The sequence below is a fragment of the Impatiens glandulifera genome, chromosome 5 (genome assembly GCF_907164915.1).
Source record: "Impatiens glandulifera chromosome 5, dImpGla2.1, whole genome shotgun sequence".
Classification (NCBI taxonomy): Eukaryota; Viridiplantae; Streptophyta; class Magnoliopsida; order Ericales; family Balsaminaceae; genus Impatiens; species Impatiens glandulifera.
Window position 1 is genome coordinate 50,496,321 of NC_061866.1, and position 26,902 is coordinate 50,523,222.

Sequence of the window (26,902 nt, forward strand, 5' to 3'; positions counted from 1 at the left end):
GATAATTATTTTTTTAACAGTGATATCTTTAATAACAAATGTGATAAAATCATTTTTTTTATATTTTAGTATAAAGTAGTTAAAATTGATCTTTCACGTGAATAGTTTTTATAAGTATAATATTATCATTTATATTTCTTATCAATTCACGGACAAAAACAATTTTAAGTGCCACGACGATTGTTTATTTGGAGTCATGCTTAATAAATTGATTGAATCGTTGAATTTTGTTTTTATGTAGAATTTTAAATTTTAAAATTATAATAATATTTAATAGGTAGATTCATGCGAATATATTTATTTTTATTAAGAAAAAGGAAAGAACTCACATATTTGAAATTCAGATAACAATTTCAATATCTCACATAAGATCGGAGAGCAAATTGAACTTTTAACCTTAATTAAGACTTTTCCTACATTGAAAAAGAAAAAGACTCTTTTGATGGCGACCGTGGGAATTGAGATGCCTTCGTGTAATGGTGTGCTATGACTTACTTGTTAAGGAAATTAAGTGCTTGTTTTCTTAAATTTTTTTTTTAAAGAATTTAACTAAAATTAAAATTTCAATTAATCAATTCTTTAATCATTATATTATTTATTTCATTAATTAAAATACTAAAATATTTTTTATTTTATTTATATATAATATTTAAATTTTTTATTAAAAATAATCACAATCTCCTCAAAATTATCATAAATTATTATTTTTTTCTCTCTTTATATTTAAATAAAAAAAAAAAACAAAACAAAATATAAGACTTATCACAATCTTATATTTTTTTTTTTTTTTCTTTTTCCTTTCTACACCTTTATTCTCCGGAGACTAACGTTGACCTCCAATTTAACTAATCTTTATTCAGACTTTTTATTTATTTAAGTTATTCTTATTCTTATATCATTTCTTTGTCAATGTTTATGACCTTCAAATAGAAACATAGAAATATTTGTGATCCACAAATTTTGAAAAATATACTAAATAATAAATAGAAATATTGCAAAACTTAGTCTTTACTTTAAATATAAAAAATGTTTCTTCTATCACAGTTGAGATATTACAAAATATCAATATTTTTAATTAATTTTAATATATAATGTGAAATTGAAAGAAATAAAATTATTTTTTTTCATTTTTAATTTTTTTTCTCAAAATATAATCTCAACAAATTGTCTCAATAATATTTTATTTTATTTATTAACTTTTTTATTATTCTAAAAATATAACTGCTCAGTTAAAAAAAAATACTATTCTTATGTCATTTCGTTGCCAATTTAATTAAATATATATTATTGTCTTTGTTCATGGACCTGGATTAATATTTATTATTATCTTTAATATTTTCAGTCTTACATAGTTATAAAAATTATAAATATACATATTAATGTTATTATAAATATAATTTAAATTGATAAAACAATTTTTTATTTATTAAATTTATTAATATATACTATTAGAAAACCTTATTTCATCAAGTTAGTGATTACTTCCGCTGTTCCGAAAACCTTATTTCATCAAGTTATTGATTATTTCTGCCGAAAATCTCCGCTATGTAAAAGTTCCATCGTAACAACGAATAAGAACGAGGTTTCAAAAAAAAACTCACTCATGCAGTTTGAGGATAACAGATCTTAAGAGGATGGGAATTTTATTTTTTAGCCATCAAATTTTAACTAATAGAACAAAAGAAAAAGCATATAAGAACAATAAGTCAATAACAAGAGGTCAAGGAAGTTTCTAACAAGAGTTGATAAAAAAAAAAAAGTATGAATAAAACATGGATAAGTAAGAGGTATAAATTATTCTTTTGCAAATTTCTCCTCTTAACTAATAATAATAATAATAATAATAATAAATAATGTACACAACACATACCAACCAACTAGTATTCACAAAAACAAAAACAAACTTTGGGGTTCAGTAGCGGCGGGCACCTGCAGTTGACAAGAGGATACGATTTGGTTTCTTCCCTTTCTTTCCGAGTAATTCGCTTACATTATTTTGTGCATCTACTACTCCTCCACCTTCAGAAGACTTTTTTCTAGATATAACATTCGCAAACGAAGCTGCTGTATGGCTCGTACCTGCAACCAACCAACCAAAACAAGACTTAGTCCTCTCTTTCTTACCAGACCTAGATTATAGCTTCTTCTTCCATTTTTTTAATGTATCTGGAGATGATCAATCAAATTACCTACTATACCAGTTGTAGCCTTAGATCCACCACTACTACTGCTACTATTTATTTCGAGCTTAGGCAGAGAATGATGATTATGTTCATCATTTGTTGTTCCCCTCAAAGCTGGAGAGTCATGAGCAGCAGCAAAACCTAGCCTTGTAACACTTGAAAACAGCTTCCTTTCTCCTCCCCCAACTGTTGTTGTTTGTGGGCTTGATGATAACGGCGACAACACAACGTTACCATTTCCCAAAGCTGCATACATTATAATATGCAAAATCATCCATCTTATCACTAAAACAAATCATTATTCCATTCTAATTTTGCGTTTTAGAAACTACCCTAAGTTTTTACCAAAAGATTTTACCCAGCTTCAGATCATATATTTAACTGTTAATGAAACCAACTAACCTTCAAACTCATCTATTGAGAAAGTGGGGGCTTCACTCTGATAGTGCATAAAAAGATCATGTGATATTGCTTCTGTTTCAGCTTTGATTTTCTCCTTTTGTTCCTGGGATAAAAATATCAAATAAATTAAATCCCAACATTGCCTCAATATTTTTATTAAAACCATATCCACCACGTTACTTTTTACAGTTCACATGACCATGGCTTCTAACAAATCATCCAAACATGGAGAAAAAAGTACCTTCTTAGCAAGCCTCTTTCGACGATTTTCACGGTTTTTAATTTCATCCATAAATGGAAGCAGGCTATCAGATGGCAACATCTCGCTCAGGTCAATCTCACATAGCTGAGAAAATAGGGAAGCAAATTGATCAAGAAATAGTAGATACTGCAACCTCAATATTAAATTAAAAAAAGGGAAACAAACCTGGAACGTCGTTGTTAGAGAAAAATGGCTTATAAACCGGTAACGTTTTCTAATTGCCTCTGACTGAGTCACACTCTCTAATTCCAATATCTTTCCACCAATTCTGTTCAAACAAATTTGAGATCATCAAAAAGGAGAATAAGGAAGTCCTTCAGATAACATGGTTCCAAAAGAACTAAAAACAACCACATCATCCAACAGAAAAAACTCATCAGTATCATAAGACGATTTATGTACATTCAAAATTGTATAATTTTCTTGTCGCATTTAATAGTGTTAGTACACACAAGGAGAACTACAAAATTGTATCATTCCCAACAAACCTGTGAGGGAGGTCTTCGTAGCTCCCATAGTGATGCAGAAGGCACTTCAAATTCAGCGGATGAAGTATAATATACTGGCCATCAACTGCCTGAAACAAGTCAATAAAGATCACAGCTATTATCACTAGACATAACATAAATAAATAATTAAAATTCTATGACAACAAAATCAGTTATTATGCAAACCATCCATAGGCATGAATTTCCACACCCTTTATCAATTGCTACAGGATTCTTACTTTAAGTACGTGGGCAACACTATTTTCTCCTTTAGCATATTCACGTGTCCCAAGTAATTTAGATACCATGAGAAGGAAGGGGATGTCATAATTATGAGGATAATCTTATGACACAATTTGCAACCAGCACACACAAATTACTAAAGATTGTCCACAGAAACTCTTTGCTTGAGATCACACAGTGCATATGATGTAACACATATTTCAAATTAAACAGTAGTAATAATGTGCTGGTAGACTGACCACTCAAATGCCCATTCTAACAACGAGAAAAACAAGGTCTAAGGCGTGTTCAGACTGGGTTATTTATATAATCTTCAAATAACCTACCATCTATTCATCCTTCCTCTCAATATTCAAATCATCAACCAAAACACCAAATTACCCTCCATTTCTTTCTTTTTTATCAATATTTTTCATTATATATCAATACCCTTAAGTATTTTTACCCAAATAAACCACTTTTTATAACCTCAACATGAAATAGGTTATTTAAATAACCCAAATCCGAACAAGGACTAACTAAGATGCAGAACATGAAAATAATTGCAAATTTTTACCTGGTAAAAGTTGTAAGAATTATTTTCCTTTTTATCCGTTTTATCCTTAAGCCCATTCTCATGCACTTTCAAATCTTTTAGGTGCCCAGAGGAAGATATTGGAGCATCTACAGGGCCTCGCAATTGATTCACATCCAGAACAGGATCCAAGAAGACCTCTGCATGTAATTTGAAAAGTTTAGAGTCACTCTGGTCCGCTGATTTATCATCATTAAGGGAGACTTGTGGTCCGCAATTGAACATATTATCAGCAATGGATGCAGGTATTGATCCCTCTACTACAAACTGTGAAGAACTACTATTAACAGAGGCGCCATTACAAACTTGGCGCTTGATCCAATATTTATTCCTCTCCTCAAGCTGTTCCAGGGCATAACTAACAAAAGGAAGTTTCTCCAGGTCATCCTCAAGTCCAGAATCAACTCTAGCTAACCAACCATCTAATTCAGATATGGCCTCTCTTACTGACAAATCCACCTTCGATGTAAAACTAAGCTTTGAGAAGGAATCAGGAGCTTCTTCTTTGGTGCCTATGCCTTGTTTATTTTTCAAAGACAAAACAGATGAGTCCTTGTGCCGGGTTAAAAGCAAAAGATCCACCGTATCACCTAGATGTAGATGCTTAACATATTCAACATGGATGGTACAAAGATCCTTTGAAGATATCATTGTAAAACATAAGGGGCATTTCTTCCAGATTTCACTGTTGTGATCGTCTCCTCCCAGTGAGAAGTAGCGTAAAATACAGGGAAAACAGAATATGTGACCACACGACGTTATCTGTGGACAGAGAGGAGTTTCTAAACATATTGGACAATGCACAGGAGAAGGTGTAGAAAACCTCACACATAAAATATCCTCCCACTGTAACATCTTGTCTGGATTTAGTAACTCAGGTTGGTGGTCACCAGAGTCCAGCACAACAAAAGTGTAATTCGCTTGAAGGAACAAATCTTTATTGTAAGGCTTTCTCTTTTCTGCTCTTCTTGCAGGAGGAGCCCTAGGTTGTGCACGAGAAATAGGATCATAGTGGAAATTCAGCAAGTGGTTTCCATTCACCATCCGAGTCTTCCTTCCAGATGAATGCATAGCATTCGACTGGGAGCTGACATGACCCATCTCTTGTCTAGTTGACGATACAACAGCCTGAGAGGAAGGACTGCGTTGAGAAGAAGAAAAACTTCCTCGTGCAACATCATCCCAAGAATTCCCGTCACCCTTTTGGTGAACCACAGACTTCTTCACATTCAGCTTTACAGATTTGACCTACAAAAATGACATATGAAAGGAAATTCAATATATACTTTTCAATCACCCTTACATATAGTCAAGGAATCAACCACAATGAGTTTCTTGTTAGGGAATCAATTATCACATTTATAATTGAAATGACAAAAAGTGCAGTACTCTCAAAAACAACAAGACTCTCTATGGCTCAACTTCCACATTTCCCCAACCTACCAAATAATTGGCACCCTTATCAGCTAACCAAATGTGCAAGACCCCATAGATATTAGCCCTTATCAAACTGCTACTCATTACAGTCTTTTGCAGCAATAGCTAGAGAATCTCACTCCTTATCTAAGACTAAAAGTTTTCGTCCTAAAAGCTATGATAACTTGCATACTTCAAAACCCAACTCATATTATCTATCATACAAGTTAAGAAGAAAGAGAAATGCACCTTTTGACAAGAAGGACTTTGTGCAGGTGAAGCCAGCAATCCTGCAAGAACAGAACAATTTGGAATAAAATCGTTAGCTTTAATGATTTAAGATAGACAGACAGACATTCACGTCAATTGAGGAGCAAAAGATATGACGAGGAGACGCATCTGATATCGACAAAATAATGAAACCCTGGAAACGGGAATAAATATTACCTGAAGTATTGGGTGGTCCAATTGAAGACTGGAAATCAGAAAGGCGAAGCGATTCGAGAGATTCATTTTGGCGGAGAAGAGATGGTGAGATCCCTGGATGTTGGGATTGAAAGATGACGTCGTCGCCATGTTGTGAATTAGGGTTTTGATATAGCGGTGCACGCGAGGAAGAAGAGGATGCTGGATCTAGATTTTGTAAAGGCAAGATGGACATGAAAATATCGCCGGAACTGTTTTTGGGGAGAAATCCTTAACAATCTATGGAGCTTCCTTCCTGCCTCTTGTCGTCGTCTTTATAATGACGACCACCACCGATGATTTTTTTTTCTTTCTTTCTTTTGTTTTTGCTTGAAGAAGACTATGATCATTAAATTTGCCACAATAATAATAATAATAAACTCCAACCAGTCCACAAATAAATATGGGGAAATTTGATGAAATGGCCCTCATAAGTGGCTTAATTCCAAAAAAGGCCTGCGCCTACTAATGTTTGTAAAATGGGCCTTTTTGTCCTGCGAAATGTCCATTTTATCCCTGTAATTGCACTTACTCGAATTACACTTGCGCGTAATACACTTACGTGAATTACACTTACGCGTATTACATTTACACGAATTACACTTACGCGTATTACACTTACGCGAATTACACTTACGCGAATTACACTTACGCGTAATATGTAATATGCGTAAATTGAAAGATACAAATATATAAAACTATCCTAAACTATCTATTCTATTATTAACATACTAATAAGATACAAATAACAATATCAATAATATAATAACAAAATTCCAATCTATAAAATAAATAGTAAACTAAAAACAGAGAAGTATATATTACAAATAGTTTTTTACTATCTGAGTTTTTTCTACAAACAAATAATGAACTCATATATATTATTTGTTTGTAGAAAAAACTCAGATAGTAAAAAACTATTTGTAATATATACTTCTCTGTTTTTAGTTTACTATTTATTTTATAGATTGGAATTTTGTTATTATATTATTGATATTGTTATTTGTATCTTATTAGTATGTTAATAATAGAATAGATAGTTTAGGATAGTTTTATATATATAACTGGTGGACAAGTGAGTTTCATATAATTAAAATAATATAAAAATAATAAAAATTTATAAAATTATTTATAAAATAAAGATCAAATTATAAGTCTCTATTAGTCTCTATTAAGGACAATACAAATAAAATAAATACAAACTCTTAAGTCATGTTAATTTATCCACATAGAACTAGAAATAAGTAAACACAATTTAAAACAAAAAACGGGAAAAGAAAAACGGAGAGAGTGATAAATGAGAAATAAAATAAGTGATTTTAAAAAAATATATATATATAATAAACCCCTGGGTTAACCCGGATTACCGGATTTTCGGTCAAACGGGTGGATTGACCGAGTTTAACTGGGTTGATTGCATTTCCGATTTTTTCATCAACCCAGCCCGGTTTGACGACCGGTACACCGGGTTTACCAGTCTGACCGACAAGCCGAGTTTCGAAACTATGATAAAACTTGATCCTCAAATGTTCCTCTCTATACAAATGATACACCAACTAATAATCATAAGAGATTGAGCATTTTAAGTGAGCCAAAGTTATGAAGATAAAACTCAAGTTTAGACATTTCGATCGACCAACAACTAATCATAAGAGATGAAGAACCATGTCTTGTTTAGTCTAGGCATCTTGCTAAACCCAATACAAGCTTCCCATCAAGAAAAAAGAAGTAACTGTATCCCTAAACCCTATTGTTCTTATAATGATTCATATTTGAACAACAAATACTAATTAAATTAAGTGAAACAGCTTTCGGATCCAAAAGAAAAAAGACAGATGGAATTTATTAAAACAAAGAAAAAGAACAACCATTAGACAGATGGTTGTAAATAAAAGTCAAACATTCCTTCAACTTCCTGCCAATTTCAGATGTGATAGGAACAATAGACTCGGACCTCAATACTAAAAATAAATAATAGACAGACAAAACCACCCTTCTTCCACAATACACTACATTTATATCAAGTAAAAACCAAAACAGTTATATACTTTCAACAGAGGCAGCAAAATCCCAGGTAAAAAAGTATGAGAATATTTACCCAAACCAACCAACCAAAGAAACACTCTACTTGTGGACAGCTTTATACACCAGTTTCTGACCTCCACCATTCTTCCAAACACCCCGAACAGGCAAACTGCCTTCGCTCAGGTAATTCTTTTCGGGTGCTTCTTCTTCATCTGTGCGGTCTGAATTTCTTAAATCAAGAAGTGCCGCCACCGAACCATCACCAAGACGAGCTCTATGAAACTTTGAACTCTTTTTCCCTTGCTTGCTGCTGCTACTACTAACGTTGTTGCCTTTTCCAACCACTTCTTCTGCAATAACCTGTTTTGATTTGCCTTTCGGACCACCACCTCTATACCCATCTTTTGACAAAACCTCAACCACATCTTCCTCTGAAGGCCTCGTTTCTGATTGCAATTTCCGCACAGTCTCCATAATATCATCTTCTAATCTTCTTCCTCCTTCAGCAGCTGCATATTTCCCCTTACCCTTCTTCTTTGATTTGTCATTCCCGCTTGAAAAATTAACATTATATGTGTCGATGAGCTCTCTCTGTTTGTCGGTTTCGGGGCAGAGATTAGCCAACTCAACAACAAGATGCAACAAACCAAATTCTTGCACATGTGCCAGATACGTCCCTGCATCCATTACTCCTTGCCGATACTCTCCAGATATTGCTTTGAAAAGAGAATATTTATCTTCGTCAAAGTTAAGAGCTGATCGGATTCTTTCCACCAAAGACTTGTTTGCAGTCTGAACATCTTCCACTTTAAGCACATTCTTCTTCTGGTTGGACTTGGTGGGCATCTGTATGGCAGATGATACTGGGGGAAAATCATCAACAAGTTGTTCACTTGAAACAAGGTTAGGGGCAGAAGGTGAATGACTAATCCTGCCCGCGCTGCCCGACTTCTTATTAGCATAAACAGAATGTGAAGGAGAAGGTTCACGAACTGAATTAGATAAAGAAGACCCAGATGCACCATCCATTGTAGATCCTACAGAAGATGCCATAGGCCCACCTCGGCTTGGAATTGGCCATCCTTGAGTCACTGATGAACTGGATGAACTGGAAGAGATGTTCACATTTCTGTTGCTTTTACGGCGAAGATGTGCTGCCATGGAATAATCGTTATGAATAACTTCGGATTCTTGTTTTGTTTTTATTGGATTAGTAGGTGCTAGAGGAGGGAATGCCGTCTCTTCCAGCTGTGAGTTCCTTGCATTGTGTGACAGAGCTTGAAGGTATCTTGAGGATCGCTCAGCATCTGTGACAGTAAGGGAATCAAATGGTTCAACAATTGGATCAATATCGAGCATCCCTATGTGAGCACCTGAGCTTGCTTGGGCATGGGATGATGAAGATGGATCAGGATCTGCACTATAAGTTTCTAGACTCGCTTGAATTGCCCTGGCAAGCTGATTACTAGAGGACTCACGACCGAATCCACGACCGAATCCACGCCCCCTTCCACGGTGATTGTTTTCATCATTTCTCCTAAATCGGAAGCTCGTAGGTATCTGTGCAAAAATCATATAACCCAAAAGATTAAGGGTGCATTTGATAAAACTGAGAATTAATGAATGTTGAATATTGAATTAAATTCAAAATGAGTGAAGTATCTCAAAAATAAATGATGAACCCAAAAACCTGAATTAAGTTGATTTGATAAAATCTGAAACTAGTGTCGGGAAAGTATTGAAAGACTATTTTACCCTTAATGATGTAAGTTAATTAATTTGATCGGTTAAAGTTGCCATTTGAATGCTCTGACTATATTATTGGGTTAAGTTACCGAATTAAGCCAGATTTTATACATTAACTTTTTTTAGATTAATTTGAGTTGAACTTAAATAATTAAGTGATATTAAGGCATAGTTATCGAATGAACTTAATTCAAATAAGCACTTAATCATTTAGATTAAGTGATAAGCAGTGTTATCAACCATAGCCTAAAAGGGAAAGAAAAGTGGAAGTGTATAAACACATCGTTTTGTAATGTCTGTCAAATTGATGACAAAAAAAAAACACATTATCATCTGAAAAAATCAAGAACAAAAAATGTAAAAAGAGTTGGAATGAGGAAATTAAGCATGCCTGAAGGGCAGCACTACGCTGAGACCGAGACATGCGTCCTCCATGTTCTATAGTGTTGTGTCTCTGAAACCAAAGAGAAAAAGGATTAGCCTCGTTTAACCAAGAAATGCATAAACCATGTCAACTTATTAAGATGTAAAGATAAAGTGCCACAAAAAGATTAAGAAAATCACCTTGATCTCCGCCTCAGATTGGAAGACCATGAACTTTTTAGAGAGACAGACTTCATCCTCACATAGGAAATGTTCTCTACGGAAATGGACCTACATATGAAATCCATGTACTATCTAAGAGGATTGCAGGCTTTTCTAGTTCTGACAAAAACAATTTGAAATGCTAATATATCAAACCTCCAGGTCATCATAATTCTTGTAGTACTCATACTGTCCAGGATGCTGCCTAGAAGACAATAAATGGTATCAAATTTCTGTTCTGTATATGGCAACAACAATATAAGGGAGAAGATTGCATATAGCATACTAACTTTTGACATATGTGGCATGTATAGTGTTCAGTTGACATGTGTGTGTATAGTTCATTATCACCGTAAAAAGGTGTCCTGCAGAATTCACACATAGGATGTCCTGAAAAGCCACCTCGTTCGTCCTCAGTTCCGTCAACCTCAGAATCGCCACTAGTAATATGTTGTTTTAGTTGTGCTCTAGTGTACAGCTTTTGTTCACAAATGAATACCTGGTAAATTTGTAAAAACAAGTTAAAAAAACTATATCATAGTGCAAATGTAAAACTATCTCAAGAAATCAATTACAAGAAAGTTTGAATCGCATTGGCCGTGAAATTTGTACTACACAAGTTCTTTTCTCGAATACTGAACATAGCATATGTTAGTTTGCACAATTATAGCAATTTTTTTTATGGAAACAATGAATATGCTATCTTTCTTAGAATGTAGACAACCATTTCCATGCTTCATTGTAATTCGTACAAGACACTTATTGTTTATGTTTCTCTCTGGATCCGTCTCCAGATGCATATAAATTTTTAATCTGGCTCTAACTAAATTTAGTTTCCAAACATTTTTGTATGTGGAAGCGTATCTAGATAAAAAACATAAACAATAAGTGTTTCCAAATGGGGATATGTCCACATGGAAGTCACACCCTACTTAACAACAACTAGACATGTATGATCTACTAGTAAACACAGTTACATCTTTTCAGCAGCACAAATATGATATCATTCTCATTGCTCCTTAATCAAAACATTATGTTGGCCAAAGATGCAACATAGGCATATTTAGTAACAGGAGATACAATATTAACTTCCATACAACAAACTGACCATTTAAAGACCTAATGCCATTATTCCATATATTCTCTTAATAGTTTTCCACTGAATTCAGTGTATACCACAACAGCAAGGGCTCTCTATATTACCATTGACATCAAGAAAATCATGTAGCTGGAAAGATTATCTTTATGCAACCAGAGAAACAGAGAATTTTAAGATGTCAGAATGTTAGTAATAATGTGGATTTAGGAACACGAAATAGCAACGATGAATACAAAGAAACATCCCTCTACATAGGCTACAAGAGAGATGACAAAAGACTTCATTAGCCCTTTAATGCTGGATAATTTTTTTAAACGCGAACCAAATCTGTAACATTGACATGATAGGAACCGATTTGAAAGTTACCTCATCTCACTACCAAAAACCAAAAATATGAAATCTCACCAATGTCTACCTTTAGTCACCAAGCACATAGTACAGCTATAATTTTGAAAGAAGCCAGAAAAAAGTGGTTCATTGAAAAGAATAATGAAGCAGGACTTAAAGATGCAAAGAAATCACCTTCCTTCCTTCCAAGCATAAGCTGCACATGAGCAATCTATGCTGATGATGCAGATGCCCCTTTAGTTGCTCAATATTCTTGAACCTGCCACGCCATTTTGACCCATCATTTTGATGATTATCCATCTTGTCACATACACTGCAGGAAAGTCTGCACATAGCCTTGATCATCTTATAGTGCTCCAAATCATCGAATAGAGACTGCGTGTCTTCATGATACCAATACGACCCCACTCTACCCTCCTTTAACTCAGATGGAAATAGTGAGAAGTCACTGATTACCCTTGTGTAGTCCCCTAAAGCCTGCGGAATCAATAACCAGAAAACAAAATGAAACCCAATCAGAATTTTGGGCATCAATCAAAATGGGTAACTTAAACAGAACTATGTGAGGAATTTAGTTGATAATTGTGGAAGATAGAAGGCACCTTAGTAACGAATACGATGTTTGATTCGGCCTTGCAAATACAGCAACGGCGATCGTTGCAGATGAAGCGAAGACGAACGACGCAGGTTGAGCAGACATCGCGATGACTGCAAGGTCCATAGGCTACCCATTCCAAAGTCTCCGCACAGACCGCACAGCTATCGTCCATCCTCTACCGAAAGATGATTTGCCCTGAGACAAGGTGAATCAATGTATATTATCAATCGAAGGTAGAAGATGGATACGAAGATCTAGGGCTACTTCAGGAGACGAATAACAAAGAACTCCACACAACACGATCAGACTTCTGAATCAAAATGTATGTAGGGCAGCTATTTTCAATCAAAAACCCGTGGATTCAACGCCCGCCCGCCCGACCGATCGACCGGTCAAATGTGACAGCCGGCCCTCAAAGTGGATGGAATTATTAAAATATATATTTTCAAGTTAAATCTAATTAATGGATAAATAATAATAATATATTATTGTTTCAATTGGATTTTTTAGTTAAATTTAGTTTAAATTTTGAATTGTGATTTGTGTCTCATCTACTTTAACTTTAATTTATTTTTTATTAATATATATCTATTTTCTTATTTTAACCTAACAAATAATAATTTCATTTTCTTAATTAATTTATCTTGTACAAATAAAATAATTTATTTTGATTTTTTAATATATTTTCGTATATTATATATTTTTAATGCATTCAAACACAGTTTTAAATGTATATATTTTTAAAAAATACTCAATTTAAAACACAAACATCCACAAATTAATATATACACATATGTCCTTATGAAATTATTTAAATAATAAATACAAAAATCTATATATATTCAAAATTTCTTAATTATTTGTTTAGATAACACATTTTTATAATTACTCAAACTAATTTTAATAAACTTATAATATATAAATCTCAAAAATAATAAAAAAACAATATTCATTATTAAAGGAATACATGCCTAAAAATATTATTTTATTTAAAAACGTAATAAATTAATTAAAAAAAACAAAAATTATATGTTAAAATAAAATATCATTCGTTTTGTTCATTAAAAAAAATAAAAAAAAAATATCTTGATACATTCCAGTTCAAAGTTACATTCCAACGTGAACTATCTAGCAACAAAAAATTACAATTAATCAATATATTATTTGTAATAAATAATAATTTATTATAATGTTAATTATCAATAAATTTATATAAAAAATAGAGAGAGAAAAGCGAAGGCAAGAACATCGATCGTCGGTCATGCGCCACGGACCACGGCGGTGATGCAAATTCGCATTCGGCAAATTTTCTGTTTCTCTCTCTAAGATAAGCGTTTGAGATTTTCCGCCATTACAGAGGGTTTCATGGCTTCTTCAATGCTGCAAATGCAAGCACATTCACTATCTCCCATTCATTCACTCCACCACTCGCAATTCGTACTCATTTCTTCAGCAGGAACTCTTTTACCTCCTAGACTCATCGATTCTGCGTCTCCTCTCCTAACCGCTTCCATCAAACGATCTAGAAATACGGCCGCGGTTCGTCCTATAAGAGCTCAGAATGTTCCTGGTAAGTTTCAAGAAATTTGAATCCTTTTGCGTTCCATCTAATGTTTCTGTTTACTCAAATCTTGTTCAAATCTACCTTTGCTTTGTCGTAGATTACGTTCCGGATGCAAACTTCTACAAAGTGGAGGCCGTTTTGAGGTGCGACGAATTTATTTGGTTTATACCTTGTTCGCATGCCTCGAGTCTGTTACATACATTTCTTATTCTGATTTCACGATGATCGGTTTTATCTAATACTTGTCTGAATCTTTAATTGCAGGCCCTGGCGAATCCCTCAGGTTTCATCGGTATGATCCAATAAATAGCCATTTATTTGCAAATTAACTTCCCCTTGAATGAACAAATTTTCACAATAAACTGTTTAAACACTATTTGTTGAGCAGAATATTCTCCTAAAGTAGGGTATGATCTTGGTTTTGATTGCTACATTTTGTCAGTCCGGATGAGTTTATTTGGTGAAGCTTAATAGCTTAGGAAAAAAACAACCAAAGTTTGGATGTTATGATATTGCTATTGTACCTTATTTGGGGTTGTATCGACACAGATAATTTGTAATTAGACAGTTGATCATGCTTGTGGAATTATTCAGCAATATTGTTACTTTCGTTTAATAATTTTGGAAAACAGATCATAAATGAGCTCAAGTAAACAAACTATGCTAGTTTAATGACTTCAAACAAGCTTTTCCTATCAAGGTTCAGTTTCAAAATTTGATTGTAGTTTGGAAATATAAAATAGTTAAATTAGCAGAGTTTAGCTTAAAGGTGTTGACCTAGCTTGGCTTATTTTCTCTCCTGGTTAGATACCATTTGGACCCTAAACCTCTAGATCTATAAAACAAGTGAGGAGTTGTGGACTGTATATATATGTTCTCTCTAATATAGGAAATGACCAAGGGTTGGCACTTCAAAGGATTGTTGCTTGATTTATTTATATAGTAGCCAGGCAAGTCTTTTGATTAATTTTCTCTGCCTTTGTTTAACTTGTTTTCTCACAATCTAGGGTTTGTGCTATGTAGAAACATTTGAATGGTTTATATAATACATGTGGATATTATGTATGGTGATAATTGTAGATGGTTGACATATGTGAATGCCCGACTATTTATGGATTTGATTTTCTCAAATGAGGGTAAATTTCAATACCAGCAGCGTATGTTGATTATTGTTTGTTATTATTTTGTAAAAACATAAAGGCCCTGCTGAACATTGGTATTCGAGGTGTTACTGTTTCTGATGTACGAGGCTTTGGTGCTCAAGGTGGTTTGACAGAAAGGCAAGCTGGTATGCACACAATGAAATTAGTTTTGCATCTGATACTTCTTCCCCATTCACTCTTTTTCTTTACTTGATTTCATTTTGGATATTCATTTATAGCGGTTTGGTTTGGGAAGAAATGAAATTAGAATCATTTGTTTGTTTGTTTGTTTGATAGACAACAATGGTAGACAGACAACATGATTTATTTAACTTTTTTACTGCTGCAGGCTCGGAATTTACTGAAGACAAGTTTTTGCATAAAGTGAAAATGGAGGTTGTTGTCAGCAAAGACCAGGTAGGTATAAGAGCTTCTTTTTGTGTTTTGACAGCATATAAGATGTGATATATTTGCAAGAAGATGATCTTGATGGGAATTCTGGCATCCTTACCTAGGTGGAGGCTGTAATAGATAAGATCATTGAAGTGGCAAGGACAGGAGAAATCGGAGATGGCAAAATTTTCTGTATGGTTTTAATCTCTCCGTGTGTTTATTATGATATCCTCAAATAACGAGACTTACTGAATGATGTATTTGTGCAGTGATACCTGTGGCAGATGTAATAAGAGTTCGCACCGGTAAGAGATTAAACAAGTTTTGAATATGGTTTTTGCTTTTTTTTTTGGGTGTTTTGAATGAATGAATGAAATCTCTGATCAGGTGAAAGGGGAGAAATGGCTGAGAGGATGAAGGGAGGTCGGGCTGACATGACCTTGTCCACTGGTGTAGATGCACAAAATTAGCACGACGGCGAAAGGCAGGAACCAGTAAGCTTGCGGTTTGATTTGCTTACTTGCTGTAGTAGTGCGCATGTGAAATGTATTTTGTTTATCGCGGTTCTCTTCTTTCTATAGTTGATTATTCTAAATAAGTCTGGAAACTATTATAATTATTGTATTATTGACATTTACAACATGTTTATCATCATCATCATCATGTTACTTACCTAATGAGTTTTGTGCCTTTACTATATTTAGAAATAAATAATAATAGCTTGTTATTTATAACAAATTGATTATATAAATAAACAAAAATTAAGATCCATCTTTTTTTTTCTTTTCATCAATCAGGTGTTCGTACAGCACGTTTGTTTTGTTGTTCATACATTTCGATCAAAATTATCCAATACAAGTAAATGGGCAAAATCCCAGAAATAAAACATATATATAAGACAAGATTTGAACATTATTAATGTGAAAGCAGTTTGTTTGTTTGTTTCCCTTGTTGTTGTTCCTTCAGGTGGTAAAAGTGACATTCTTAATGTGTGAAAACCTCTCTTTAATGGCAGCTTTGATACCCGAACCAATGGAGTCAGGACCAACATACTTGACCAGACAATTGTCATCTTCAATAGACAAAACCTCCACACTCCCACCGTAGTTCTTTATGGCTGGTCTCAATATATCAAGATGCCTATTCACTGCCTGCAAAACCCTAATTTATTATTATTATTAAACATTCAAATCACCAATAACAAACCCTAACCCTAATTTATTTACCTCTACAGCATTCGTTCCACTTCCTGCTCCTTCATCGTCGTCGTTTACTTGCCGAATATCTTTCACTGCATCTCCAAATTTCTCCTTCAGAACTCTCTCGATCCCCATCTTCATCGTAGTTGTCGAGCTTGGACAGCTCCCACACGCTCCTGTTTTCATTTCTCAGAAACCACAACAAAAACAATAATAACATTACCTAAACCTAGACGGACAATACCTATGAGTTTGAGAGAGATGACACCGTCTTCGACGGACACGACGTCGACGTTTCCACCGTCCTGGATGAGGTAAGGACGGACGTCGTCAAGGACCTTGTCGACGTTATGTTGGGTGAGCTCGAATTGCTTCGCTGAATACAAACCCGGCGCCGATCCTCCTCCTCCGCTACTAGCTGATGCTTTAACTGTGAAATTCCTGTAGGTTTTGGATCTAAGATTTACTACTCTGACCATTGTTGTTAGGGTTTGGATACCAGTACCACCTAGTTTTGAGGATGCGGCGACAGATTGACGACGGCGGAGGCCTCCTCCGATCAAACTAATCGCTTGCGAAGACGACGCAACAACCACCATTGTAGTAGCGCCACTAGGAGTTTTGCTTTGCTTTGCTTTGTTTGCCACAAATATAAATAATACTACCAATACTACTATTATTTATATCAAATAATTATTTACATTCTAATTTGACAAACATTTTTATTTTTATTTTTTTGGATTATTACACTCCAATAAATAACCTTTAAACCATAATAATAATAATAATAATCATTCAAAATTGTGGATTGATGATATTAATTTCAAATACAAATTTATGTTCTTCCTCTATAGCAGGATTGGCTGAATAAGGCCCAAGATATCTTTCTCTATCAAAAAGAAAGAAGAAGTTGGCTTACAAAAATTCAGCACAAAATCATTCCTATACATTCATTCAGTTGAGGAAGATCTAATGGACAAAAAAAATTATGAAATAATTGCTGCTGCCAAGCCAACAAACCAAAATTAACAGACAGGAATTGTATCATCTTTCGACAGAATTGACTGCACTCTGCGCTGGATCTGAACGAGTGACGTCGTGATATTTTCTTCTCCAGTTTCATGACAACTTGAGTTTTTCGCTAATACTTCACACAAACTTCTCATTGCATTCTCAATCCCCCTCTCGCTTCTTCCGTATGTTCTTTCAAACTCTTGAGACTTGGCCGCAGCTTTGTATAGCACAGATTCAGGAAGCCCTGATATAACCAAACAAATTAGTACGAATTTGATATTAATAAAGTTGAACCATTCGAAGGAAACTCACCTGCTAGTCTTGCAACATTGACACCATAGCTTTTGGGGCATGCACCAGGTGTTAACCTATAAAGGAAGGTTACTTCTTCAAGGTCGGATTCACCTTTTCCAACTTGACATCCCATATGGCATAGAGATACCTGGTATTATTTATAAGTTTAAAATGTAACATCATCATTGTCATAGCTTATTCAATCAAAATTCAATTCAAGGTAAACCATTTTCCATGTTTTTTGAGTATCATACAGTAAATATGGATATGATTATATGGAACTAGAGGAACAAAGGATATTTTGATGGTAAGGAAAGACAACTTTAACCCCATGGAAATTAATCAAATTACATAGCTGTAAGGATAAAGTAATCTTCAATGACTTTTCCTACAGTAATTCCCCATTTTATAAAATCAACTTTTATATCAACTACTTAAAATTCAGATATTTTTCCTACACTTCATTTTCAGTATTATCAAACACAACCTTAATATGGACCTTGATAATCTTAGAAAATGATTTTGCCTTGGACATCAATTTTTTTTCTTTCTTATTTGTCTCTTTTTGTACTTGTCACTTCCTATTGTTTTTCTTAAAAGGGCCTTTACAAAAAAAAAATGTACCCTACAGAGATAGAGATGTAAGATGGGATTTGAAGAAGAAGAAGAAGGCATAATACTCATATCCATGAATACTGAGATAAAATATTAATTAGCAGAAACTGCAAGAATAACTAACTAAACAAGTACCTTCTCATCCTTCTCATAGTGTACAGCTAACCTATGATAGTGAGTGGAAAACATTCCTCGAGCCTGTGCATTGTGAACAAGATGTTCAAGAACAGACTCCCTACAAAGCAAGAATCAATATTAAGCTCCATGAGCATAAGTATGAATTATGACGAACATATTGTGACACTCACGCAATAGCCTGTCCATCTGAAGTTGATGTCCCTCGCCCAAGTTCATCCAAAGCCACAAATGAATTACGGGTTGCACATGACTGCATTAACAACAAATTATCTATTACAAACTTGTCGCATGCTAATAGTCGGGTGCATACAAGCCAAAAGTCAATGTGCCGAATAAAAGGAAACAATATCTTCTCATTTTCACCTTATTATTAAGTCAATGATCGGATATATTTCAACCTTCTTAATGGTCTCTGGATTCTATTCCCATTTGGTACCATTATTTACTTAGTATATCATAGTGAATGAATGAATCACTTGAAATGATAATTACAATCTGAAGCAACCTAAATGAATGAATCAACTGAAATTTCATTCTTCCCACATTGCTTATGATCACAGGCAGCACAGAATAATAACAAGTAGCAAACTGGAGTTGAGAACTTATAATGAGCATAATTTATAGAATTTCCCAAGAATTTGAATTGATGCTCTTACCAACATCTTTGATGTGTCCAAAAGCTCTGTCAAAAATGTGCTTTGTCCAGCCATAATATGATCTTTCGCACCCATTCTAACAAATATTTTGTCAACAAGCGACAGTTCAAAACTTGTGGCAGGTACATCCACCCCAACCTGGGAAAATTTAGGAGCGAAGGTAATAAAATAGAAATTAAACAGAAATCAGTCCCCAAAGGAAGAATGCAAAGCTATACCTGAGCCAAAATGATGGCTAAGCAAACTTGACGCAAAAGAGTGGACTTCCCACCCATGTTGGGACCCGTAAGCAAGATGAAACTTGCAGAATCAAAACCACCAATAGAAACATCATTTGGGACAAATGTGTTCTTTCCGAGAGAATCGCTTCTAAGCACTGGATGGCCTAGACCTTTAGCTTTCAAGTGAGATACTTTATTTGCGGTCTCAAACCCTGATATAACAGGACGGCAGGTGGGTCCTTCAAAATAGTCTCCCGCAATTGTCAAACTAATCAAAACATCAAGTTCTGCAAGATCGAAGATACATATGCCCCACATCAAACGAGAACAAGTTTCTCTAATTATATGATGTAATGTAACCAAACAAATGAAAAACAAATGTAGAAAAAGGAAAATCTTAACGTCAGTTCTCATGTGAGGATACTAACAGAAACAATATTAGCAATCAAACTGTACTTACCAGCAACAGCAGATATTAATTGTCTCCACTCCTTACGATTCTCACAGAAGCGTCGGACCAATCTTTGTAGAATACTTTTTAGCTTTGTCTCCTTATCAGATTCAGCATGTGTTAACTCTATCATTAATTCCTTAATAGTTGGATTCCAATACCTAAAAAACCCCTAACATAACAGATAGATAAAGAAATAAGATGAAGTGTTCAAAGAATTTAGCTTAGGTTAGCAATATTTTAACCAGTAAGTGACACCACCCGGGTAATAGCATACTAATATAAACAACAAATCCATATCATGGTAATCTTTTACATATGAATTTACACATCATAGTCTATAATGAAATTTGTAGAACAGCATAAATCTTGACAGATATAAATACATAAACATTTATTTCAAAGACATCATTAGTAGTTCAAATAGATGTCGGTCATATTCCTCTATGCTTGTGTATATCTTCCTTTATACAGATAATAACACAAGAATCAACAAATAAGATTAACTCAAAGGTTTTTATACATAATGATGCACACAAGATATAGACATATATAGCCATATAATTATAAAGATAAGGAAACAAAACAAAAAATATGGAGACTAAATATACAGTACAATCTCTTATGCTACTGCTAATCTCTTTATGATTGAATATTATCCCTTAAGAATCCCCTTCAAATTGGACAAAGATGTTAATCATGCCCAATTTGTTAAAAATATCATTTATTATATTTTCTGGCAAGTCTTTGCTAAACAAATTAGCAAGTTGGTCTCTTGTTCAAACATGATGGATGGTAATAAAACATTCTTCAATTTTTTCCCTCATAAATATGGCAGTCTATCATTATGTGTTTTGTCTCTTATGAAACACTGGCTTGGAAACAATGTGTATATCAGCTTGAGTATCACACCACACTTGCATTTTCTTCGCTGGTTGAGCATTAGTAGAATGTTGTATCAAAATGAGTTCACATGTTAGTTGAGTCATCGTCACAATACTGCCTGAGAATTCAATCATGCTTCCAAGTTTTGCTTCTTTCTTTTCCAATTGTTCAACTTCATGTAACATAGGATGCTCCATCACTTTTAACAACCCCATTTTTTTTCTTTAACCCAGATGCATATTCATGAAACAACCCAGAACCCAAAAGAGATAATAAACAAAATATATAAATTGAGATGTACCTTTTTGGAAGACTGCAACTCATAGTTACGGGGAATGCTTTTACTTAAACTTTCAGGAACTTCCAGAAGATACGAATCTTTTCCAATGGTAACATAATTTATCTATAACAGGCAATAAGAGGAGTGATGAAATTCCCAGATAAACTAGATGATTATACAGAAGTAGAATGAGTAACAAGTATTGAGTAAATTAAAGTCAAGGTTTTTAGGGACGCCACTGACCGATGCATCTCCAAGCAATTTCCTCTGTTCTTTCAAATGCTTTCTCAAACTAGATTCCACCTCTACTACTGCAGCACATGCAGAATCATATTCTGCATCAACCCCTTCATTAGGTATTATACGACCTGAATTGTTTGCCTCTGTCCAATCAAAAGCATCTTTGAAGTGCTTTAGAATTGGATGGACATTTGGAAGCCCTTCACCTAAAGAAAATTTAGCGAAATCAAAATTGAGCGAAATGAGACGCAAAGTATAATTGATATTAGAAGAGGAAAGATGTCAATGTCCCTTGTACCAGGAGTCAAAAGATCATGTAAAGGCCTTGATTGGACATTCTTCAAGGCGGCACCAAATGACGAGCATGATTGGGCCATCAACTCACAACCACATAGAGTTGAGACGAACTCCTGAAGCTGTCTTTTTGAATTATCCTCATAGAGCACCACTTTATTTGCGTTTCTTCCATTAGCTTCACTACATGTGTAGAACTAGTATATAGTCAGAAGATATTAAATGCAACCAATATCATCCCAATACAATAATTGAAGCAGCCACAACCTGTTACCAAAAAGGCGAGCTAGCAGACGCTCCATATCCGGAAGCCTAAACAACTCTTTCCGAAACTCAAGGGCAGAATGTAAATTACTCTCCTAAAATAAAAGTATATGTATATCAGTATTTATTTACATGTTGAATTGAGGCAAATCCAAACTTCCAGAGGATCATAAACTTTAAACACCTCCATTCTCCTAACCTAAGAATAGTAGAAATCTCTACAATCTTTCTTCACCAGCTTTCGCAGAAGATTAAATCTATTTCACCTATAAGTTTTACCTTTAAACATGAAATAGCATCCTGACGCTCTTTTATTGACTCCAAATGACAGAGAGGTCTGGCAAGCCAAGTTTTAAGTAATCGCTTCCCAAATGCTGTAACACAATGGTTGAGTTGAGCATACAATGTCCTACAGAAGAATAAAACCAAAATTTTATTTTTTAAAAGGATAATAAAAACAAAAGTATATAAATTAGTTGGAAAAAAACACAATAGGCCATGCAAACCTTACCCTGAAGAATCTCCATTTCTACTATTCTCAAAAATCTCAAGGTTCTCAAAAGCAGATGCATCAAGAACCATGTACGGCCTTCCAGAAACACTACCTAAACCAGAGTATGGAAGCAATTCGAATTTTGCAAATCTGACAAGTGTTTCATCCAGAAAAGCTTGCTTTAGGTAGAATAGAGCACCTCCAAGTGCTGAAATAGCATGTTTTCCCTTGTCACCAGCATCTACAAGTGTATTCAAAAGATCTGGTAGACAGCTCAAGCCATCACTTGATGAGGAATCAACATCATGCAACTTTTCTTCATCTAAAGATGATGTGATCAACTTGATACCAGTCCCCCTATAGATTTTCTTGACTTCTTGTAGAGTTTTCTCTGCATCCCAAAATTCTAATGTGGGCACCAATTCATTAACTAGAGGATTTCTTGAATGCCTCAACAAAACTCTTTCAGTTTCATGGCTGAGTAGCTTAGCTGGTTTTATAATCTCTACAGGCCTTAGTTCTGATAACAGACAACACAAGGTGCTGCACTCTGCATCATCCTCAAACTGGAAAAGAACCACATGACCAAGCAAATCTATATTATCTTGATGGTAAGCTTGATAAAAAGAGAATCATTAACAATCAAATATTGAACAAGATTTAAGAAAGACATAAGTATGATATCTTACATACACTAAGCATTTTATTTGTACAAATGTAAAATCATAATGGATTATGGATGATTTTGTATTATTACCAGTTACCAAGTTGAGAGCAATCATTCTTATAAATGGGAGTAATCTAATGAGCGAGGACATTAATTCACTCTATAGAAGAGTTATTTATGACAACAATGCTCTTGTGGATCAATTACCAAGAAAATCTACAAAAGGAGAATTAGTAATGTGCCCTGAGAAATTTGTACAAGAAGCAGTGGATACACTTCTTGATAATGGAATAATCCAGGAACAGAAAACAAGTGACGGTCATAAAGTTTACAAATCGTTTCACATGAAATTGAAGGCAAAGAGGGAAAATTTTGTTAGTACTTGCAAAGGGGTCGATCAGTTATAGTGGTGTGTATTAGGTATACACGAAAAAGCAATAAAATTCCAAGGGTAGAAATCGAGAAAAAAAGGATGAGGATGTATGAGAAAAAATGATGGATTATTTTAAGCCTTTTATTTCTTTTATAATTTTGAGGGGAAAAAATAGTAAAGGTGGAAATGTTACTGCTAAAATCTGAGAAAGATGCAACACATAACATGCATTATTCCACTATAAAAATTGTTAAACCATGAAATCCAAAAGGATATAGGAAGTTGGAACGACCCCCACAGCAAAAAAAAATGTATTTTCTGACATTCAAGCCCAGATATTAACAGTTGATTTAGAGATGAAACTTAAAAACACCAAAAAAATGACATTAAAGACCATGAACTATTCAGCAGCAACGAAAACTTACTTGCCCCAATATGATCTTGCTTGAAGCAACATCAACAGCACAAACACCAAAAATTCGCTCAGGCTGATCAAGACAAATTTGACAAGTTTCTGTGATTGCCATCAGGTAGGATGCTTCTGGGTTGGCTGAAAGTATCTCTCCTTCAGTTAGTGTTCCTTTTGAGACAACTGCACATATTTCACGTTTGACAACCTGTGAACGAAGATCAAATGTCACACTCCACAAAGAGGAATAGCTACTAATAGAGATAATATTTTTAGATAATATGATTACACATAACCTTATCCTTAACACCCTGTTCTTTCCGACGGATCTCAAGTTGTTCAGGTGTCTCTGTTTGCTCCACAACAAGAACCCTATAACCCTATGAGAGCAACAGGAATCAGTAAAGCTTCCAAGTAGGGAAGACTAAGAAAATGATACAATGACAAGATACAAGGAAATTTTGAAAACTGAGAAAAAACATATAGCAGATAAACCTTCTGAGCTAGTTTCTCCACATTCACACTGAAGTTCTTCTCTGGAAATCCACAGTGAGGTTGTTCACCCTATAAAAATTTTGCCAGACCAAAAAATGTAACCATATGTATAAAAATATAAGACCAAATTATAAGCATTTAATCAAATGTAAGGTACTCCTCCACAACTGATTATGGAAGGGTCCATGTCTGAACAAGAAGATTAAAAGGCTTTTCCAAGAGCATTTGCCGCAACAAGACCCTGAATAATCGCATGTATTATTTAAATCCTTCTGTAGTCTTTTGTTTTTTCAAATGCAAGGTGATCTTCAGTGATTGAATGCACATGGAAAGGGAAGGGCCAAAAGAGAGTGGGATTATACAACAAAGAAATACACTGGAAAGAATATCTTACTTTCATGTATTGCAAGTGAAGCTCGTTTGCTCCAACATGGGCATCCATCTCAAAAAGCTCATAAAACTTTCCCATCTATTTAGAAAACAATAAAAACAGTCATAACTTTGTTGCCATGCTCTGATACTGGTTTAACATAACAAATAGATCACACTGATCTAAGCATGAGTTTTTACCTTGAAAAACAGAACTTTGTCCATATGCTTTGATTTGAACTCCCACCATTGTCTCTGCAGAAGACCATGAGTCAATATATGGCAAGATGAAATTCTTGGAAACCTAAGAACATTATCCAATTCAATCACTACCTGGCCACTTGATAAGCCTTTTACAAAATCAGGAGGCAAGTACAGAGTCCTTGGGTCATAACCCTCATCACTGGCAAGTCTTCTTTTAGCATCTCTACGCCCTCTATTTCAGGAAGCAAGTCAAAACAATGGAGTAGAAACTGCATAAAAGGTACAAAAATGGAATAGAAGCAGCTAGCAAGAACCCACACAATATGTACAATTCCTTACACTAACTTTGCTATCCTTGACAACACTGGTATAAGGTATATACTACAAAAGCTATGAAGGAAAAGAGAAACATTAATTTTAACAGGGACTTACTCCCCAAGGAATCTCAACTTTTGTGCTTCCCTTGTGCCAAACCTGTCTGCAATATTTCCTGTTTGCCCACCAGAAGAATCTTGAGACTTCTTCACAGCTAGAAAAACAAATGTTTGGTTAAAGAATATAAATCCCTACTTAAAGATAAGTTAGTTCATTTTGGTAACAATACAAAATATGTTGAATGAAAAACATTGAAATGGAGCACTTACAATTATTATCATTGTTCTCTATAGACTTGCTTTCATTGCCACTAACTAAACTAACTTTGCTTGTTCTGGTCGTGGAATATCCACCATTGTTCTCTATAGACTTGCTTTCATTGACATTAACTAAACTAACTTTGCTTGTTCTGGTGGTGGAATCTCCACCATCGTTCTCTATAGACTTGCCTTCATTGACATTAACTAAACTAACTTTGCTTGTTCTGGTCGTGGAATCTCCACCATCCTTTCTCTTCTTACTTGAATCTATCTTTCCTGAATCGCTAACCTTCCGCTTCCTTGTCTCTGTCATCTTTCTTAGTTTTCGTCTATTACTTCCTATACATGCATCTTCATCACTAACATCATCCAAATCCATTTCCGGGGAGGCATCCTCTAGTGCTTCTATTTCCATATCCATTCCCCAGTTCTCATCTTCCGAATCATCACAGTTGTCATTGTCGGCCTCCGCCATCGCCTCCTCTTCATCTTCAATCACGGCAGAACGAACCAACCGTCTGGACTTTTTAGACGATTGCCCAACCCATTCAATCTTTTCATTCGTAAGATCCAAATGTTCCTCCTGGCCGTCGTCATAGAGAATAAGATGTTTGCTTGAGATTTTGTCAAATGAAACAACCAACCCTTCATACCATGTTTTGTCAAGTGGCCAGAAAACCCTAACTCTTTTATTAACAACATCATCGTCATACAATGTCTTGGTTACTTTGGGTGTAGAAGAAGAGTCTGGAGAAGGAAAAAGAGAAGGACCAATTACCATGAGGGGTTTATTGCGCTTAGGTGGTTGGGATGGAGTAACGGGACTTTGCTCTGGGGTTAGGGTTATTTTGGGTTTAAGCTTAGAAGTAGAATCAGGAGTTTGTTTGGAGATAATAGATGATGGTGATTGTGAAGGAGATGGAGAAGATGGGTTTTTGGAGAAAAATGATGTGATTTGGCGTTGTTGATTCACCATTGGCGATCGTCCCTTGCTCTGTTGGCGCGGAGTAGCCATTGAAATGAAGGTCTGAGAACGAAGTGGGAGTGGTGAAGACGAACCAAAAGTACTGGTTTTGGCCCTTTTGGGCGATTGGTATTTGCAAAGCAGTAATAAAGCGGGAATCCTTTACGGGGATTCCACCGGGAAAGTGTAGAAGACGTCGGACTATTTGG

General features: G+C 34.7%; 5 protein-coding genes across 5 annotated transcripts; 1 reads left to right on the forward strand and 4 right to left on the reverse strand.

Moving 5' to 3' along the window:
• Positions 1-1,732: 1,732 nt before the first annotated feature.
• On the reverse strand, positions 1,733-6,331 carry LOC124937677 (RING finger protein 10). Its single transcript, XM_047477975.1, has 9 exons — positions 6,016-6,331; positions 5,818-5,858; positions 4,135-5,400; positions 3,336-3,424; positions 3,013-3,115; positions 2,827-2,931; positions 2,586-2,688; positions 2,190-2,429; positions 1,733-2,079 (listed from the first exon to the last, which is right to left on the reverse strand). The coding sequence occupies exons 1-9, from the start codon at positions 6,227-6,229 to the stop codon at positions 1,913-1,915; spliced, it is 2,328 nt and encodes a 775-aa protein (XP_047333931.1). The 5' UTR covers positions 6,230-6,331; the 3' UTR covers positions 1,733-1,912.
• Positions 6,332-7,853: 1,522 nt separating this feature from the next.
• LOC124937734 (E3 ubiquitin-protein ligase HEL2-like) lies at positions 7,854-12,735 on the reverse strand. The gene is made up of 7 exons (XM_047478054.1): positions 12,439-12,735; positions 12,011-12,313; positions 10,680-10,888; positions 10,546-10,594; positions 10,369-10,458; positions 10,196-10,258; positions 7,854-9,618 (listed from the first exon to the last, which is right to left on the reverse strand). The coding sequence occupies exons 1-7, from the start codon at positions 12,604-12,606 to the stop codon at positions 8,158-8,160; spliced, it is 2,343 nt and encodes a 780-aa protein (XP_047334010.1). The 5' UTR covers positions 12,607-12,735; the 3' UTR covers positions 7,854-8,157.
• A 918-nt stretch (positions 12,736-13,653) lies between these two features.
• LOC124938648 (nitrogen regulatory protein P-II homolog) lies at positions 13,654-16,227 on the forward strand. The gene is made up of 8 exons (XM_047479125.1): positions 13,654-14,004; positions 14,096-14,141; positions 14,263-14,290; positions 15,199-15,286; positions 15,490-15,557; positions 15,656-15,725; positions 15,803-15,838; positions 15,921-16,227. Exons 1-8 carry the CDS (start codon positions 13,800-13,802, stop codon positions 16,001-16,003), a joined length of 624 nt encoding a protein of 207 aa, XP_047335081.1. The 5' UTR covers positions 13,654-13,799; the 3' UTR covers positions 16,004-16,227.
• A 48-nt stretch (positions 16,228-16,275) lies between these two features.
• On the reverse strand, positions 16,276-17,385 carry LOC124938646 (nifU-like protein 1, chloroplastic). The gene is made up of 3 exons (XM_047479124.1): positions 16,977-17,385; positions 16,760-16,908; positions 16,276-16,684 (listed from the first exon to the last, which is right to left on the reverse strand). Exons 1-3 carry the CDS (start codon positions 17,329-17,331, stop codon positions 16,496-16,498), a joined length of 693 nt encoding a protein of 230 aa, XP_047335080.1. The 5' UTR covers positions 17,332-17,385; the 3' UTR covers positions 16,276-16,495.
• A 138-nt stretch (positions 17,386-17,523) lies between these two features.
• On the reverse strand, positions 17,524-26,902 carry LOC124938040 (DNA mismatch repair protein MSH6-like). The gene is made up of 21 exons (XM_047478406.1): positions 25,739-26,902; positions 25,527-25,623; positions 25,224-25,326; positions 25,092-25,145; positions 24,916-24,990; positions 24,522-24,590; positions 24,323-24,406; positions 24,043-24,234; positions 22,596-23,143; positions 22,364-22,493; positions 22,088-22,179; positions 21,825-22,003; positions 21,530-21,732; positions 21,308-21,409; positions 20,131-20,293; positions 19,668-19,957; positions 19,450-19,587; positions 18,964-19,043; positions 18,791-18,890; positions 18,059-18,188; positions 17,524-17,990 (listed from the first exon to the last, which is right to left on the reverse strand). Exons 1-21 carry the CDS (start codon positions 26,742-26,744, stop codon positions 17,758-17,760), a joined length of 4,068 nt encoding a protein of 1,355 aa, XP_047334362.1. The 5' UTR covers positions 26,745-26,902; the 3' UTR covers positions 17,524-17,757.